Source organism: Trichechus manatus, unplaced genomic scaffold (assembly GCF_000243295.1).
Source record: "Trichechus manatus latirostris isolate Lorelei unplaced genomic scaffold, TriManLat1.0 scaffold00054, whole genome shotgun sequence".
In the NCBI taxonomy this organism is placed as follows: Eukaryota; Metazoa; Chordata; class Mammalia; order Sirenia; family Trichechidae; genus Trichechus; species Trichechus manatus.
In genome coordinates, this window is record NW_004443990.1 from 13,947,282 (window position 1) to 13,965,988 (window position 18,707).

At 52.9% G+C, this 18,707-nt stretch overlaps 1 protein-coding gene across 1 annotated transcript; it reads left to right on the top strand.

Moving 5' to 3' along the window:
* The first annotated feature begins 9,695 nt into the window (after positions 1-9,695).
* On the top strand, positions 9,696-11,968 carry HOXB13 (homeobox B13). Its single transcript, XM_004377976.1, has 2 exons — positions 9,696-10,421; positions 11,301-11,968. The coding sequence occupies exons 1-2, from the start codon at positions 9,821-9,823 to the stop codon at positions 11,552-11,554; spliced, it is 855 nt and encodes a 284-aa protein (XP_004378033.1). The 5' UTR covers positions 9,696-9,820; the 3' UTR covers positions 11,555-11,968.
* Positions 11,969-18,707: the final 6,739 nt, after the last annotated feature.

Here is an 18,707-nt window from a genome sequence, read left to right on the forward strand (position 1 = left end):
CTGTTGACTTTTGGGTATATTTGAAATTTGCCATCAGAAAACAAATCAATAGAGCTGTGGATGCACACCCCAGAAAACCACACACACACACACATACCACATTTCACCCTCAATTTAAAGGGAGTGGATCCTTGAGTGTCATCCATGGGAGTAAGTTCAGAATCCTCAGTGCCCACCAAATACCAATCTTTCCCCCACAGAGTGGATGTAACTGGAAGGTGTTTTACCACCAGGTTGAATCAACTATGTTTTTTTCTCCCTCTGCAGTGCTGTCAGCGTGGGCAACAGGGTCATCGGAGCCTGGGGAGTTTGGACTTCCAGTCAGTTCAACTCTAGGTGAAATTTCTCCAGGCTCGGCCCCCTTGTTACTCAGATAGATTTGGCCTTGGACGTGAAACAGGGTGGCAGAGGTGAGTGGCAGTGGGGGAGAGGGTACAGAGCTCAGTCCCGTTTCGGGGGCACAGGTTTTAAAAAAAGAATGTATATTAAAGAGCTTCCTTTATTTCAGAGTCAACATCTTGAAGTCTTTTAATATTTTCCCAAATATCTTAGGCCTAGTTTTAGGATCAGCTTGCATCTTCTAATGAGATTTATCTCCTTTTCAAAAATTATAAACGACTTTGTGGTTGAAGAGGAAAGAGAAGTGAATGGTCAAGAGTCTGGATTTGGGTACTGGAAAGACCTGGGCTGGAGTTCAGGTTTCATCATTGAAGCCTCTAGAAGTTGGACAAATTAGTTGCCTAAACCTCAGTTTTCTTATCTACAAAACTGAAATCGCAATTGCCGGTACCACTCAGAACTATTGTGAGGATTAAATGAAAGGTACATGCACGGGACTTAACACAGTTCCCAGCAGGCAGGCACGTCATGAGGACAATTAAGGATTCCGAAAGGGCCGCCAGCTAAGATAAGAGCTGGAGAGGTTAGCCGGACAGGGAAGTAGGGGTCTGTAGGCCCTGAGGTGCTGGCCAAAGCGCCTGGCCTGGGAGCGCAGGGACCGGCGAGCCGCAGAGCGCCGCCGCGCCGCACTAAGCTGGTTTTGGTCCAGCGGAAACCTCCGCAGAGAGGTAGCCAGTTCTGCCTTCAGGGTGGGGATCCTTGGAGGGCAGGGTGCACCTACTGGCACAGAGCAGGTCTCTGGGTGGGTGAAAGGAAAGGAGTGGGAAAAGGTGCCCAAGCCATTCAACCTCACCTCCGAGCGGTTAGAGAGACCTCATCCGCCGTCGGGGGCCCCTTTGCCATCCAAGAGCTGCCAAGAAAGCCCCGTGGGGTGCCCTGTCCTCAGTGCTATTACTGGAAAATCTGCCCGACCAGGTGTTTACACACGCAGAAGGAGTCTATTAGACTACAAGGGAAAAAATCTTAGGCCGTCCCTGGTCTTGATGGAAAGTTGGGTTCTTCTTGGTTCCTACGAATTCTGCCCCCTGCAAGCCCCCCCTGGCTGCCTTGACACGCATGAATCTGGGGCCACGTAGGTCCCCGCATGGCTCAAGGTCTGCCCCTGGAGCAGGTGATTCCAGAAGCTAGAAAAACCCGGCAGAGGCATGGGCAGGAGGCAAAAGAGGCAGAGCTTGCAGGTGGACTAGTAGAGGGATAGTAATCTAAGAACAATGAGGAGCACTCCCAACTGCCTGTTGAACACACACACACAAACACACACACACAAGGCAGCTGAAGTCTGGGCTGGGCCTGTGCAGGGTCCCAAGCGCTACAGAGAGGGTGGGGGGGGGGATGAGGAGATGGGGTCTGCTTCCCATGGCTCTTTCTAGCTCCAGTTGTCTGGGCCCCAGATGCTGAGTCCCATTTCTAGAGAAAGTTCCCAGACTGACCTCAGGTTTAAGAAACTGGGCACCTGGTCTTGCCTAGTGAAGCTGGGGAGTCAAAAACAGTAATCCCTTAGCCTGGGAGGGGGTGTCTTTGGGACCTTTAGCCAAGCTTTGGCTCCCTAGGGCCTAATGAACACTGGAGTTGGGACCAGAAAACCACCCTGAATTTGTGGAGCTTCTATAGCCTCTGTCCCAGCCTGCCTGATTTGGGGAATCCCCCTGGGTAGTGTGCTGTCTGCATTTGTGTTCTTCAACTCTCCTCTTGCTCCCACCAAAGCAGCTCATCCGCCTGGAACCACAGGACTGGCCATTGGTTTCTTGAGGTCAATTCACTCTGACTTGGGCAGACAGCTTCCTTACTTAGATATCGGCCACCCAGCACCCGAGCATGTAGCTAGCTAGAATCAAATGATCTCAAAGAATTCTCCCAACCCCAAACACTAACTGACTAGTTTGGGTAATTAGGGTATTCAGGGCTTCCTGATATTCAAGAGAAGAAGGGAGAAAGGGGGAGTCCCACATATCCCCTAACTAATGGTTTAATAGGAGAAAACTTTTCTATCCTTCTAAGCTTCCAGATCCTGTGCCCCTGGTATTTGTTTCCACACACGGTAGCCTCCAAGATTGGAATCTCCTCTCAACCCCTCCTCTACCATATAAGCAAATGTGAGGAGAGAACAAGGTAAGGAAGGATTTCTGGCACCAGGGGTCAATAATGGCTACAATCCCTGCCAATCATAGACAAAAAAAAAAAAAAAAGTATAGACCCTATGGGGACCAAATAGAGATTTTCCTTTTTTGGTGGGTAGGTGATTTTCCAATTTAAGGTAAAAAATTTTACCTCTCAGAACTCTTAAATAGCCTCTGAAGGAGTCTAGAGGGGAAGAAGGACTAGTTTAAGCCCAAGTGATCCAGAGCTAAAACAGATTAGGAGCCCAGAGTTCTACTCTAACCTGGAATCCCACTTTGATGGGGAGGTCCCATGTGGATGGCCCAACATCAGCTTTGGACTATTAGGGTCAGCACAGACAGGCTGCAGACAACCAGCCAGACTCCTCCAGTCTCAAAATGTGTCAGGGTTTTGGCTAAATGGTCAGTCCAGAACCTTGGAGGCCTGACTAAGATGGATTCCCCCCAGGTCAAAATCCTCACGGCAGTAACCAGGAACTTTCCAATGCTTGTCTCAGGCTGGGGCTGAGATTCAGAAAGGCAGATGGTGTGTGAGTGTGTGTGTGTGTGTGTGAGTGTGTGTGCGCGCGTGTGTGCGTGTGTGCGCGCGCGCATGCGCGCGCACGCGTGCATGTGCACAAATGTGTGCACAGCCGGACACTCATGGAGGCAGATGAGTTATTTTTAAGTCTTTATTGAGTCCCAAGGTGATAGTCCTTTGCAGTCACCTATCCCTCCTACCTTGGTTATGCTCCTTCAAGGACAGGAATCCATGAGCACCATAGACAGGATAGGCCTTCATAGAGATGGATTAAGGGTCATTTTTCTTTTCCCCACCAGACACATACACACACACGCATGCATGGAAAATGCCTGCCTTCCGCCTCTCCCAACTTTGTTTCTTTGAACAGTTAACTCAGTGAGAAGAGAAGGGAAAAACTTCTGCTGCAGGGAGTAGGGCAGTGGTGGGGATAGAAGAAGGGAGGTAGGCCACAAGATTGTCAAGTTTTGAGACTTTGGAAGGGTTCTATGTCCCTCAGAAAGGGATACGGGGAATCAGAGCAAAGAATCAGACCCCACAATCTCTACTCTGCCCCAAGCCTTAAAGCGTACAGCCAAACAGGCCAAAAGGGTGAGTTTGGGACTTGAGGGCTCAGGGCCTTGGGGCTAACATTCCTCTTGACTTAAGGAGTGAAGACTCAGTCTTTGTCTGTAGCAGGGTCTGCACTAGCAGCCATGAGAGTAACCAGCATTTATCCTAAAAGTTATTGCCTACATCCACATTCCCTAGGGGGAGAAAACAAGGTGGAGATGGGGAGGGGGAGAGTTGTAAGAATTCAAATTGCTCTCTTGAATTTGCAGGTAAGCCTTTGATAAATTTCCTTATTCCTGAGCCACGCAGACCAGGCCATCGTGGGTTCCCCAGGGTTTAGAAAAAAGGACCTCGGAAACTGGTGCAAACCCTGAAGGCGCTTGTTGTGGGGGACCCAATTGAGGATCCCACTCCCGTTACTCCACCTCCTAATGTCTCCGGGCCAAGGGGCTGGATGGTTCCTCAGGGCACAGGAGGCGATCTCCCGCGCCAATCTGAATTCGTTTAATGGGCTACTTCGGGGTTTACACCCTGGAGCTGACCATCCCAATTGAGTTAGTTCATGACGGTGGCTTCCACAGAGGCCGGGTCGCAGGCTGGGTTCCCTCAATTCCCTAATAACCACACCCAGCCCTGGATCTAGATCTTCCTGGAATAATCGGCAGGGAGCCCAGAGTCCTGTTTCTGGCTCCCTCCGCGGTGCTTCTGCACACTAACGTCCTCACCCTCTCACAAGCTCCCTTCCCTCATGCCTGTCCCCACTGACTCTTCTGCCTAAAGTGAATCCTGATGGGGACTTAAAAAGCTGCCAATCCGGCCCTTCCCTACTTAACAGAGAGCAGAAAGGAAAACTGAGGCGCAGAGAGGGAAAATGACTTGCCCAACCCGCCAAGCCAGACCAGAACCTGGCCTGAGAGTTGCAGTTCTCTAGGCCCCAAATTCCTGATGGTTTGGGCTGGATCCGGGCTGAGCTTCTTTGGGTTGGGAGCCAGGTGTGGGTGACAGAGGTGGACTCCCTAGCAAAGCCCAGGGTCGCGGGAAGGGGACAGTGACTCTGGGGCTGGACTTCCATCCAACTCAGCGCACAAGGCAGGCGGTGAGTTGCTGGCTTGCAGCTGGAGCTGCGGGACTAGAGAGCGGATGCTTTGGGCAGGAGGTTCTTGGTTTCTGTTCAGCATCCCTCCGTCTTGGCCCGGTTCCTCACTCCCTCTTTCCCTCCCTCTGCTCCAGACACCACTCACGGTTCTCCGTGCCGGGCTAAGCGCTCCTCCAGCTTCTTGGCGCCATCCTGGCGGGGGGCAGCAGCCGGTGGTTGGAGCGCGCCTTCCCCGGCAGCAGCCCAGCGTCCGAGCGCTCCGCAGATCCACTTGTTCCGCGGGTTTGAGGCCATAATTGGCTCCCTCGGCCCCATCTCTGAGGCGCTTTGTAGTGAGATGGTTCTAACTCCGAGGATGTCGCAGGGCTGCCCGTGTTGGGGAGGCCAGGGGAGCTTGACATCGGCCTCCTCCTGACCAGCCGTGTCTCTACCCTTCTGAGCTCTTGTAGCCCCCGAGCATGCAGCCAATTTGTCCGAAAGATTTTTCTCTGAGGTTAGGAGAGGCCTCGCCTGACTTCATGCCGCTCATCCCCAGTCGGGCCTCGCCATTCTAGCCGCCCGCAGACACCGGCCGGTGACTCTGCTCCAGGCCGCCCAGCCAAGCGCGGGCTCCAGCCCGCCAAGAGCTGCCGCCTGGCAGGCCCTTTACGGCTTTCAGAGAAGAACAATGCAAAGTTGTGCCAGAGGGCTGGAAAGGAAAAAGGAGTGCGTGTTCTGGGAGGACGGGGACAGAGAAAAGTGAAACCGATATAAGGGAGAAAGAAAAAAGAAATAAATGAGAGAGAAAGACGAGAAGGGAGAAGGAAGGGAAAAAAGACAAAACGAAATAAAGACAAAGAACGAGAAATAGAAAATAGTGTAAGTGAGAGAGAGGAAGAAATTACAGGAAACATAAAGACAGACCAAGGGAGAGGTGAGCCAGAAAGTAAGCGAAAAAGACAAAAAATAATAAAGAAATTAAGAACACCCAGGAAGGCAAGAGAGCGAAAACTGAAAGAAAGTAAGGCAGAAAGAACACATATAAAAAAGAAAAAGAAAGGACCAAGAAACCAAAGGGAGATAAGAGAAAATACAGGCGGAAGAAAAGAAGAAAGAAAATAGAGCACCCCCAATTAGGCCATTTCCATAAAACCGAGAGAAGCTAAGCGACTCCACGCAGTTCAGCCAGGCCGGGGCCGCGGAGCCACCAACCCTACAGAGAAGGAAACTTGGCGGCTGCAAATAAATTTGCATTATTCACCACACCGACTTGAGGGCCGCCACCGTTGTGATCACATTGTTCCAGTTGGGAGAACAAAGGCAACGGATACTCACTTGGCTTTACAAAAAATAAAACACAATTTAACAAACGCCCCACGTGGGGCGGGTGGGCGCCTCTCGCCCCCTCCCGCTCCTTGGCGGGACCCAAGCCCGGGCGGGGGCGGGAGCTGACACGGACGTGCCAAATCCCCGAGGCCGGAACCCCCGGGGGCGCGGCGGTCGCTCTCAAAGGCCGGGCTGTAAAGGTCACAGGCGGTCTTTGGGACCGCGCTGAATGGGCTCCCGGAGGTAAACAGACTCTTAAATTTCAACTTGGCCTTGACCTTCCTCGAGGTGTCTGGCCGGTATGTAAAGGAGCATGCTGAGGCTTTCAGCGCGTTTGGCCCGGTCAGTAAAGGGAGGTGGAAGGAGGCTCGGGGCTCCGGGAGGGTCTGCCTGGAGGCTCTCAGAGGGACACAAAGGAGTCTGAGGGGCTGGGGGAAGGGCAGGCTCAGCCCAGGCGGGCTGGGAGGTCAGGAGCCTGGACTGTGCAGCAACTTTGGCCCTGAACTCACGTAAGGCCCAGAGAGGACTTAGAGACTCATGAGCCTCAATTTCCCTGTGTGGGAACTTCAGGCTTTCTCATGGCTGAGAGAGGAGAGAGGTAAGTGAGAAGTGACCAGCACTGTTCAGGACAACTGTCCTCTTCTTTTCAAATAAAAGCAGGTGGCTTGTAATTCATTAGAAACAGATACACATACAGGTACACAGACAGAACTCCTAATATTTATTCAGTTTATAAAATGCTTTCATGAGCACAATCTATTTAATCTTCACAACATTCCCGTGAAGTTGGAATTCTTCTCCCCATTTTATAGGTAAGAAGACGTAATCCTACTTTGTTTGACCCCATATTGAGGGCTATGGTGTCACAGACAGACGCACTTACATATATACAGGTACAGGAGAGAGGAACACGTGCCCATGTGTTAATAAATATATCAGAATGTGCCCTGGGACTTAGTAGGTGATAAATGAATTGGGGGGGGACATATAGTATTTACTTCTTTGTATTGAAATGTAGTTACCTTTTTATAGCTGATGAGTTTCTCAGGGGCCAGGTCTGAGTTGGTCATCTCCGTATCCCGCAGCAGTGTAGTTACCTGCACTTACCTGCTCATTTCCATGGACACAGATAAGAACACTATACATCCAAACAGCACCTCGCAGGCCCGGCTGCAACAAACATTCCACACTTTGTTTTAAAATTATTTTGCTTTAAATTTTGAGTTATAACATGTAAATTAAAGTACAGAAATCTCAAGTGTACAGCATGATAAATTTTCACAAAATGAACACACCCATGTACCTAGCATCCAGAAAAAGACAAAGAACATTTCTAGCATCCTAGAAGGCTCCCTTATCTCCACTCCCAGTCAGGAGCCCCTATCCCCAGGGTAATCTCTATTCTGACATCTATCGCCATGGATTAATTTTGTCTCTTCTTAAACTTCATAGAAATTGAATTATACCAAAGTTACAGCTGATTTCTTTCACTCACATATCTGTGTGACTCATTCACGTAATACGTAGCAGTAGTTTGTTCTTTTCTATTGCTGCGTTGTACTCCATTGTTTAATTATAGCGTCATTGATTTATCCATTCTCCTGTTGCTGGACACTGGGGTTGTTTCTAATTTTGAATTATTATGAATAAAGCTGCTATTGGCATTCTAGTACATGCATTTGATGAAGAAAAACACTAATTCCTCTGGTCTGTATATCCAGGGGTGGAAATGCTGGATAATAGGATATGACTATGATTATTCATTACTTTTAATTTAGAAATCTACTCATGCCTGTACCACACACATATATATATATATATATGCACACTCATATACATTCTATCCACACATATAAACGTACACGGTATAAATGTTTGAACTGTGGAACTGCTCTACGTATCCATCATCTATAAAGTAAAAAATCAGTGAAATTTTCTTAATCTTCACGTAAGAATCCTGATATTTCTGCCTTTTATAATTAAACAAGCAAAGGGCTATGATGGGAAACTAGAAAGCAGCGAAGAGATACCTCCCTTTTCACTTGTGCTGTTTTCAAATGCAGTAAAATCTAGCAAGGAGTCTGCGTTTGCTACCTTCAATTATTAGCAATGTTCATTGAGGCCGATCTACACTCTCCACCACAGGCCTACCCAGAGTAACCTCTTCAACACTGGCTTCCTACTAGGTAGCTCAAGTTCAAGTTCAGGTTGACAGGAGGGCATGACCATGACCTTAGTGTGGAATGGAGAGGTCCCTGTCCTCTCCAGAAAAATGGGGGTTCTAGAAAAAGCTGACACAAAGGCATTTTATTTGGGGGGGCAGTGAAGGAAACAGAGAGAAAAAAAAACCCTAAAGACAGATTTGTGAAACAAATCATTTAATCATTTGAGTCTTTCTGAACTGCACTGCACAATAGGCCCCAACAGAGGGGCCTCAAACAATTCTGCCTGCGGTTGGGGCTGTCTCTGCCACCCTACTTTTTCTTTTAAGGAGATTTCAAGTCTGGAGGAGGCAGAAAGGTGTCTCTCTGGGCACTCAGCTTGAGTGGGAGTGTGCCGGCACCAGGATGAGTTCCCTGGGTCTCCTGGACCACAGAGGGCAGACTGCAGGGCAGAGCGGCTGTACATCTCCGTTTACTTACTCCTGCATTCTTGGGGTCCGGAATCCCAGCAATCAGTTCATGGCCAGTTGGCCAGGCTTGGCTTCCCAGAATTTCTCTCAACCCCAGAAAAAAGAGAAAAGGGATTTTCTTTTCCGATTGGCACTTCAGGATTTCATAAGACCCTTTCCCATCCCCTCCTTCAACTTCTGTCTTTATGCTGTTGTCCTTGGGTCTCTTTCTCTCTCTCTCATTCTCTCTATGAGTCTACATGTATTTTTCTGCCTCTCTGTCTCTCCTCACCCATAAACGGAAACCCAGACCCCCTTTCACGGGCCACGTCTAGAAGTTCCATTTCCCCTTCAGATCCGGACGTTGTGCGTCCAGGGCTCAAGCTCGCAAGTCTTCTTCGTCAGAGCCCGCGTCGCCCGCCCCTCCCTCCGCCCCACCCCGGAATCAGGGCCTCCAAAGCCTTCAGGGCAGTAGCTTCGGGTCCCTAAGGAAAGGACGTCCCGGACACTTTCCTGGGGCCCAGGACAGGTCATTATAGTACATCCGGGACGGGAGGGGCTCCTGGAGTGAATTGGGGTGCTAGTACCCGGGACTCAAAGCAAAGGACTTCTAGAAATACCCCTTAACCCCCATTTCCCAGCTTCCTGTAGCTCCAACGCATTCCCGGGTCCCGGAGTGGCCTCCCCGCCCCACCCCCAACTCCCCTTCCCCCTTGAGATAGACGCTTTATAGAGAAAGCTTTTTATTCTCTCGTTAAACTTGCTAAAGCGCCAGAGACTGAGAGCCAGGGAGAGGACGCGACGGAGGTGGGGCCCGACTTCTTGTCCCCTCTCCCTGTGCCTCCCCCTTCTCCCCCCTCCCTGGAGCTTGGTCTCTCCAAACTGGACACCGCCTCCCTTTTCCCTAGTGTTGTTTTCAAATGTAATAAATTGAGAAAGAAAGAGAGAGGGAGAGAGAAAGGGGTGGGGGGGAAGTATTTTCGCAATTTCTGCCATGGGGATTTTATTAGCTTCTCTCCCCAAGGCCGCAGCCAATCAGCGCGCGTGCCCGGACCCCGGCGTCTCCTGCGTCAAGACGGCGGGGCCGAGCGAATGCGGGCGCCGTGCTAGCTGGGAGCGATTTAAAACGCTTTGGATTCCCCGGGCCTGGGTGGGGAGAGCGAGCTGGTTGCCCCCTGTCTCCCCCACCCCCAGCACCCCATGAATCGACCCTCGGCCCCATGGAGCCCGGCAATTATGCCACCTTGGACGGGGCCAAGGATATCGAAGGCTTGCTGGGAACAGGAGGGGGCCGGAATCTAGTCGCCCACTCCCCACTGACCAGCCACTCGGCGGCGCCTTCGCTGATGCCTGCTGCCAACTATGCCCCCCTGGATCTGCCAGGCTCTGCAGAGCCGCCGAAGCAGTGCCACCCGTGCCCTGGGGTGCCCCAGGGGGCGTCCCCAGCTCCGGTGCCTTACGGCTACTTCGGAGGCGGGTACTACTCTTGCCGAGTGTCCCGGAGCTCGCTGAAACCTTGTGCCCAGGCAGCCACCCTGGCCGCCTACCCCGCGGAGACTCCCGCTGCCGGGGAGGAGTACCCCAGCCGCCCCACCGAGTTTGCCTTCTATCCGGGGTACCCGGGACCCTACCAGCCTATGGCCAGTTACCTGGATGTGTCGGTGGTGCAGACCCTGGGCGCCCCTGGGGAGCCTCGCCATGACTCTCTGCTGCCGGTGGACAGTTACCAGCCCTGGGCCCTCGCCGGCGGCTGGAACAGCCAGATGTGTTGCCAGGGAGAACAGAACCCACCGGGTCCCTTCTGGAAGGCGGCATTTGCAGGTAACCTTGCCCCTCCTGGCTCTGAGCTTGGGGTTGTGGGCCCCCCTGCTAGCTTGGGAGGAAAATAAGGGAGACTTGGGACTGGTGAGGAGGAGATCGGTGCTCCTCCGTTGGCTATTAGGACTCTGAAGGAAGGGCCAGGCAGCTGGAGGGCTTGGATGGAAGCCCCAGAGGGTCAGTGTGAGGGGCCTGAGCTGAGTGCTGTCTAAAGCCTGCAGGCAGCAGGCCTCCTCACTTCCCCAGGAGACCTTGGGACCAGCCTTTCAATATGTCGGACAGCTGTTGGATGGGCCATCCCTACCAACCACAATCATAGTCTAATTCTGTACAAAGGCTAAATAACTCAATTCAGTGTGAATGTGTGTGGGGTGGAGGGACTGGAACGCAGGTATTGGATGTTTTGCAGAGTAGCAAATACAACCCTTCACTTTTGTTTCGATGAGTTTTTCAGTTTTCGAAGAAAGATTTAGGTTTCCTACAGCTGTAGCTTAGGTGTGTGCATTGGTGTGTGTATATGTGTGTGTTGGGAGTGGAAGAAGGAACGTGATCCCTCCTGTAGAATTCTATATGAGGGACCAAGGGTGTGAAAACATATGTGACTATGGGCAAAGGCCTGGCGCGTGTGGTGGGTGTGTTTGCGGATTCGTGGGCGTCAGGGCAGCGATGAGTGAGGGTGGCCTTCGGAAGCCTTGTGTTTGCGAAGCTGGGCGGTAATCAGAGAACCAGCAGGAAGCCGGGTGTCCCCGTGTGTTTTGGTGGAGCAGGAGTGCCCCTGGGTACTCCTGCCGATGACTTAGCCTCAGGGCTTGTGGGACCTGTGTCCCTCGCGCCAGCTGGGGATCTGAGCATGTCTTTCTCTCTTTTCCTCCCGCCGCGCAGACTCGAACGCGCAGCACCCTCCTGATGGCTGCGCCTTCCGTCGGGGCCGCAAGAAGCGCATTCCCTACAGCAAGGGGCAGCTGCGTGAGCTGGAGCGCGAGTACGCGGCTAACAAGTTCATCACCAAGGACAAGAGGCGCAAGATCTCGGCGGCCACCAGCCTCTCGGAGCGCCAGATCACCATCTGGTTTCAGAACCGTCGGGTCAAGGAGAAAAAGGTCCTCGCCAAGGTCAAGACAATGGCTACCCCGTGAGGGAGCTCCCTGGCTGGGTGGGAGGAAGAGAAGTAGGACTGTCCTGGGGAGAACAGGATCCTGCCAGGGCCAACCTGGGGCCCAAGACTCTGCTGAGGGGCTCCCAGAGGTGACACCCTTCCCAGGGCACGGCTCCCTGGGCTATTCATCGGGGCAGCCTGGGTACCCTGATGTGTCCACAGAGAGCAAGTTAGGCTGAGATTTACAGCCCATTCCTCCAGGGTCACACCACTCAAAGGACCTGTCCCAGTCATAATCATTCATCCTGACATAGGCAATAACCCCAATAACCAGATCTAGGTGCCATGATAATTAGCCTCATATTTTCTATCTAAAGATCTGTGGAGCCCTTTGCAACAGCTTTCATGGATTGAGCTGATCATGAATAAAGTTGGAAGGAGACCTGTGGCAGGGCAGCTTCCTCTTAGATCCCCTCCTGTTCACATAGCCTTGCCCCTCCCCAACTGCTGTGCCAGAGGGAGGGCTTCAGGAAGGAGAATAGGCAGATTCAACCCTGCAACTGCATTGCTGTTTAGCATTTTTGTAAAATGACAGCTGTGAGGACAGCAACAAAGAGGATCCCTCTTCCTCCTTCCCTATCCACCTCCCAAGTTGTACCCATTGGTCTCAGAAGCCCCCACCCTCAAATCTTAGATTTTGGAAGTATGAGGTCATCAGGGCTGCCTAATCTGTCCTCCTTTCTTCCAGATTAGTGGAGTTGAGAAAGTGCCTGCATAGTTCACCAATTCCGGGAAGGGAGGAACTAAAAAGATCTCCAAGGCTTCCCTTAAAATTGCTGGTGGTTCTGACCTAAGCAGGTCATGGCTCATTAGGCATTTGGGAGCTGCTTGAAACAGATTATTTGCAGCTTTGTGAATGCAGCCCCTCCCAGGCACAAACAGTGGTGACAGAACAAGGGAGTAGTACCCTACCCTGCCCACAGGCAGCATACCAAGTACGCTATAACCGGCAGGAGAAGAAGCCAGGATATGGCCCCTTCACCATCCATCCCTCCTCTGCTTGCCTCCGCGCGACGTCCAAAGGAGCAGTTGTGGGCAGGCCTCAGGCCTGGGAGATGTCTCAGGCCCTTCTGTAGGTGAAAGAACCGCGGGCGGGCGGCGAAGCCAAAGAAACCCAGGGGGCCGAAGCGACGCTGGCCACAGGCTTCACTTCCTTTTCACTTTCCGTTGGTTCAATCCACGTACCCTGAATCCCTGGGTGGGTGGAGGGCAAGTAGCGCCAGTTCCGCTTTCCCGGTCCAAGTAGACAGACACCCACAGAGCGGAATTCCAGCAACTTGGGGCGGACCCACTGTTGGCAGAGCCGGGAACATGAGAGGGACACGGGGTCTTTGGCTCTGTGGCCGCTCCCTGGTGGCGTCTACCTGGGAGTGATCCTTGTCGCGTGGACCAGGCAGCAAAGCCGCAGGTTTGCGCTCGGTCTTCCGCAGCCTGGGCTGGGGGACCCGCAGCCTCGCTCCCTTCGATCCGGCGCACAGGCCCGGAAGGCAGGAGGAACCTCCAGACCCACTTTCCGAGCCGCCACCGAGCAGCAGAGGGGCTGGGGAGCGACTGGGCGGGTCGGCAAGCGTCGCGGCCTCTGTCTCTCGGTGAGCTGGTTCGTAAGTTCTCTAGGAAACCCACGGGCGGCCGCCGCCGCAGCCCCGGGATTCAGGTGTTTGTGGCCCGCGGTCGGGCGGGATCCCAGCCCTGGCTCCTCTCCGGGAAAGAAATGAGCTGAGAAGCGGCTCAGACCATTCTAAATCTCTACCAAAGACCAGCCCGGGACTGACGGAAAAGGCCAAAGGCGGGCTGTCGCCCTCCCTCCCTGAGTCTCCTTAGAGTGCGTGTGTGTCTGTGTGTGTGTGTATGTGTAAGCGTTGGGGAGTCGATTTCCTGGTTTAAAAAATCGTTCCAAGCCCTGTCGTCTAGTGTAAGCTCCTCCGTAATGCGTCCCGCTCAGAATAGGCCGCTTTCTGCCTTCCGGACTCCTTTAAACGAAGCCCCACGCAGGCAGCTTTTAATGTCATAGAGTCTTACTCCTCTGCTCCCGTAAACTCGAACCCTACTAAAGAGAACGCGTGCTACATCCCTCTCGCCGACTTCAGAAATGGCAAGATTTCAGCGCAGATGGGCAGGTTGGGAGCGCACGAGATAAACGAAGGGAAACATTATGGTGTGTGTGTGTGGGGGGGGGGTCCTCATATGAAGCGGGAAGGCCGCTAGAGGGACTGCCACCTCGATTAACCGAGATGGCTCTGGTAGAGCCCTGTGGGGGTCAGGGGCCTCAAGACTCTGGACTCCAAGGCCTCTGACTCCTCCAGTGGGATATCAGTGGCTTAAAGATTTGGGGCTCCTCTGTTTTTCGCTCACAATTTTAAAGCAAAGGTTTGGGGGTCACAGAGATTTATTTCTCTACCAAAGTGGGTTTGGACTATTCAAAAGACACGGGCGCCCCCTTTCGGTGGAGGCTGTCCACTCCATGGAACCCGCCGGCCGCCTCAGCTTCAGTGTCCCAGTGAGTCTGCGTGTGAGAGCACCAGAACCCGGAGTCTCCCGAAATTCATTCGAGGCGTCAGCAGAAGTACGGGTCTAGCTGCGGAGAGACCCAGGAGGGAGACAAGCACGAGCGACCTCGATTGCAGGAAGAACAGAGCGGTCGGGGATCCCGGAGCAAGGCCGAGGCGCCATCTGCCCTGGGTCCACTTCTTCGTCCCATCGGAGTATTATTTCTCCTCCTCGCCATAACAATTCACGGTAGACCTCCCACTTTTTTTTCTCCTGTGAGTGGTTTACTTGTATAGAACCTGTGCAAAAAAAATATTTAATTTCGTTTTGTAGTAAACCCTTTTTTTCAAACATCAATTTTACTCCCGAAGCAAATTATACCTCTCCCTGGACCTACCATTCTTAATTCACTCGAGTGTCTAAATTACGCAAAATCCACAAATCTACATTAACTGCTTGCAGCGATTTGCTTTTTAAATAGGGCTATTTTAAGCTGCAGGAGAGTGTTTTGCTAAAATTATTCAAACAGAAATATGTGAACACCACGTTCACAAATAGGTAAACTCAGACATTAAATGAACATTAAATAAACGCAGAGGCATACACAGATACTCCGGAAAATACACCCGGCGCCTTGTGCTCAACAAGGAGTAATTTTTCTCCGAGCTGCGCTCCACGCCCCCCTTCCTCCGAGCCAAATACTTCCTCTGGTCGAGAGTTTCAACAAGCAAAAATACAGGTCGCATCTACGCTGGTTCCAGGACCGAAATCACTTCTAATTCCAAAGCAGGTGGATTTTATTAGCCCTCCAGGGGCCGAATTAAGGAGTAGTGGTGCAGAAGAGCGCAGACGCGACCCCCGCAAGCTCTTTTCGAATCTAGTTCCCGCAGCGGCCCAAAGGAGAGCAAGCTCGAGACTCCAGCCCCGGGGTCCTTTACTCATGTTGGCAAACGCTTCCTGCAGCCCAGGACCCCCGAGGTCGCGGCGGATTGAGAATCTGCACACCCCTCCCCCACCCCATCCATACTCGGAGTCATTTCAGGATCCGAAGCTGCCGCTGCGGTAGGAAAAAGCCCCAGGTCGAGCCCCGCCCCCACCCCGTTATTCTTTCGGCGCCGGCTCCCCTTCCCCCAACCTGGGGCATGAGGCCCTCCCCGCCTCCAGCTCCCCTCCTCCCCTTCATTAAAGTTTTATTCGATGTCCTAAGTGCTGCACTTTAATTAGGTTTCCTTCAGGGGAAACTCTCCGGTCTCCAACCCCCGTCCTGTCTAACAGAAACCCCTGAGTTACAACCGAGAATTAAATAAATGAACTCGTTACCGTAAACTTGCAAAAAAGCGCAGAGGCAGAGGGGGCGATGGGCGTTTTCTTTGTTTTTGAAACAAATGTATACCATATTCTAATCCACCTCAACAGACCCTCTCCCTAAAAGGGGAGAGAAAGAATTGGAGCGGCCCTCCGCCTCAAGCCCGAGAGCAGGTCACCCGCCCCTCCCCCAGGCTCTGGCCTGGGCCTAGAAAGAGATTTAAAACATCCAATGGGGAACCTTTCTTCCTTTCCCGGCTACCAGCTAGTTCTATGTAAAAATGGGGGGTGGGGAGTCCGAAGAGACAGAGAAGGAAAGAGTTCCGTCACTACCCCTACCCACCCCTAAATTGCCCCTCAAATGGGAGAGGGGACAGGAAGAGTTCGATCGCCGCCAGAATGATGGGGAGGGAAAGGCAGCGTCTGTCGCCACCCAGCCCGGGGGAAGGGTCAGGGACTTTGCCATTGAACTTGAAGTTCCAGGCTAGTGGTCTCCGCCGCCCCGCCCCCACTCTCTTAGACCTTGTATTGGAAGAAGATTGAAGGTGAGGGAAGAGGCACATCTCTTGCTTTGGGAAGGAGGTAGGAGGCCAGGCGGCGGGGAAGGGAGACGACGGCGGTGGTGGGGAGGCGAGGAGGCCTCGGGCTGCGCAGAGAAGGGGACAGTCCAGCCCTCGCCCGACTCGTAGCCACAAGGTAGGAGCCGGGGGCTGTGCGCCCTCTTGCTGAGCCCCGTCCGGGACTCTGCTGGGAGCGGACACCCAGTGCTGCGCTCCCGCCGTTGCTCCCCTAGCCGGAGGTGCGCGGGTGTTGCCCTGCAACGCTCGGAGGCTGAAACGTTCCGGCCGCCGCCCGCCGAGCTCAGGGCCTGAGGCAAGCTGTATTCCGGGTCTCCGCCTTGGCGGAGAAAACAAGCGTGCAAGGCCAGGCCCCTGTGTTATGCTCCCATTTCTCAAATCAGACACCGGCCCGTTTTACTACCTCCAAGAGTGCATTTCTGTCTAATAAGGTAAACCATCTGATCCGTGGGCCAAGGGCGTTACCGTTCTCTGGCTGGGCCCGCTTCAGGGACTCCTGATGGAGATTCTCCCAGGAATACTGAGGAGCTCCACGGTCTCGGCGGGCCATGGGAAGGCCTACCTGCCCAGAGCGCATCCTTGCTGGTGCCTGGAGAAACCCACCGCCGCCTGGGCGGGAAGGGACAAAGAAAGCGATTCGCAGCAGGCGGGACCCGCAGCCTCGGCGGGAGGCAGGGGTAGGGGAGGGGGAGGTCTGTGTGTGTGTGTGTGTGTGTGTGTGTGTGTGTGTGTGTGCGCGCGCGCGTGTGTGTGTGTGCGCGCGCGCGGGCGCGCGGAGCTAACGCAGGCGGCAAGGCCCTCCCATATGACCTTAAATTTGTCTCCAACGGGGTGGAGTCCTGGCACAGACAAAATTAATATTATTAATGCTATTGTTATTATTCTTATTTAAAAGTATAATATTTCACCGAAACACCTACTTTGAAAACTGAGCGAAAGTTAAATGTGATGATAACAATGATGTTTTACTAACTCACCTGTAAGGGAGAGGCTCTGCCCCTTAAAAAAAAAAAAAAATCAATACACCTTAGTCTCCAGACTCCTGCTTTGCTTTCCCCATTCGTGTTTCCTCTCCAGACCTGTGTCCACAGGGGCACAGAGTCCTGCACAGATGTAGACTAGGGCCATATGCCCACGCCCACCGTCCGTTCTTTTTGTGAAGGGCAAGGGAAACCACAGACACGTTCAAGACCACCTAACACGCCCCTAAAGCAGCTCCTCCCCATCCATGGCCCCTCAGAGACGATGTCCCAACACTGACAAGACCCACAATCGAATGAGCACTTTATAAAATGGGGACATTGAGGCTAAGAGAGAGCAAGTTATTTGATTCATATCACACACCCTCGCCCCTCCTCCACTGCAGCCAGGGCTGGGGCCCAGGGCTTCGAGGGACCCAAAGCAGGAGCTCTTAACCTCTAAGCCACGCTGACTTTCACTAATGGAAAAAAAAAAAAAAAAAATAGGAGGAAGACCAGCCGCTGTTCTCCCAATACACCTCTCCTCACAAGGCCCCTCCAAACAGACAAACATCTGCTTCCATTGGGAGCCACCCTCTGAGGTCACACAGTTGCACGCAGACTCCCTAGACTCAGTCTATTTGGGCAGATTTGCATATGTGCATACACAGGATATCAAATACAGGTGGAAATTTAGTTCAACTACTCAATTACCAAGTGCCCACTGCATGCAAAATCTTCATTTGGGGGTGGGAGGCTGGAGGACAAGGGAAAGTCTCGCTACTCAAGGAGCCCTATCCTTCACTCGCTGCCAGATCTTGGGTTTACAGCTTCGGCATCTGTGACCTGACCTCTGGCAATGTAAGGTGGGAAGACATCTTCGCAAATGATTACAAATGGAAAAGATTCACCTCTCCCCCACGGCATCTGGAAAGGCTGCGTTGGAGAAGGACCTCGAAAGATGCTCTGAATATCAAATCTGGGAGGGAAAATACGAGCAAAAACTTGACGAGGAGGTAGGAAAACGCAGGTAGCGGAGGAAAAACCGCCTGGATCCAGGTTCTGGATAGGCGAGAGCCGGCGGGGAGGAGGGCAGGGGTGTTCTCACAGGATCCTGGACGCCAGGACGAAGCCTGGGCTGTGATCAGACATCTCTCGCCCATTCATACGCTGATTGCCGCACCCCCACCCAAGCAGGCACGCTGCGGACGCTCGCTGGAAGTAAGCCGCCGCACAGCCGCCGCGCACTGCAGGCCCCACGAGCGAAAACAGAGAGGCAGTTGTTGGGGGTCGGGGCTCCGAACATCTCCCGTGGACCCTCAGCTCCCGACCCTAGGTGGGTCCAGCCGGTCGCCCTAGCCCTAGCCCTGCGCCCTGCCTTTGTCTGGTTGATCATGCAAGTTCGTCGCCGCCCCCCCGCCCCAGGCAGGATTTTGCCATTGAACTCGAGTCCGGCCATAAACATTCCTTCACCCGCCCTCCGCGGGGAGCCGGACGAGGACGTGGCAAGGGTGGAGGGAATAGGAGTGAAGAGCGGGAGCTGGAAGGGCCCGGAACGTGAGAGGCCGGGCCTCTCCCACCCAGGCCTTGCGCCGCTTTGTCAAAGCGCTTCTCTCCTTCCCTTCCGGGGAAAATCTGCCAGGTCTGCATTTTAAAACTCGATTATTGAGGCCGTACGGCTACTCGGACGAACTTTTTAATCAGAATCAACAGAATGTATTTTCTTCCTTTTCACTTAGGTGTAATTCATGTTCTCTTACCGTGTTTTAGGCAGTAAAATCCCTTAAATCTTTTTTTAACGGTC

Coding starts and splice junctions, on each gene's coding strand:
- HOXB13 (XM_004377976.1), top strand. CDS start 9,821: ATGGAGCCCGGCAATTATGCCACCTTGGACGGGGCCAAGGATATCGAA. Junction 10,422..11,300: donor CTGGAAGGCGGCATTTGCAG/GTAACCTTGCCC, acceptor CCCGCCGCGCAG/ACTCGAACGCGCAGCACCCT.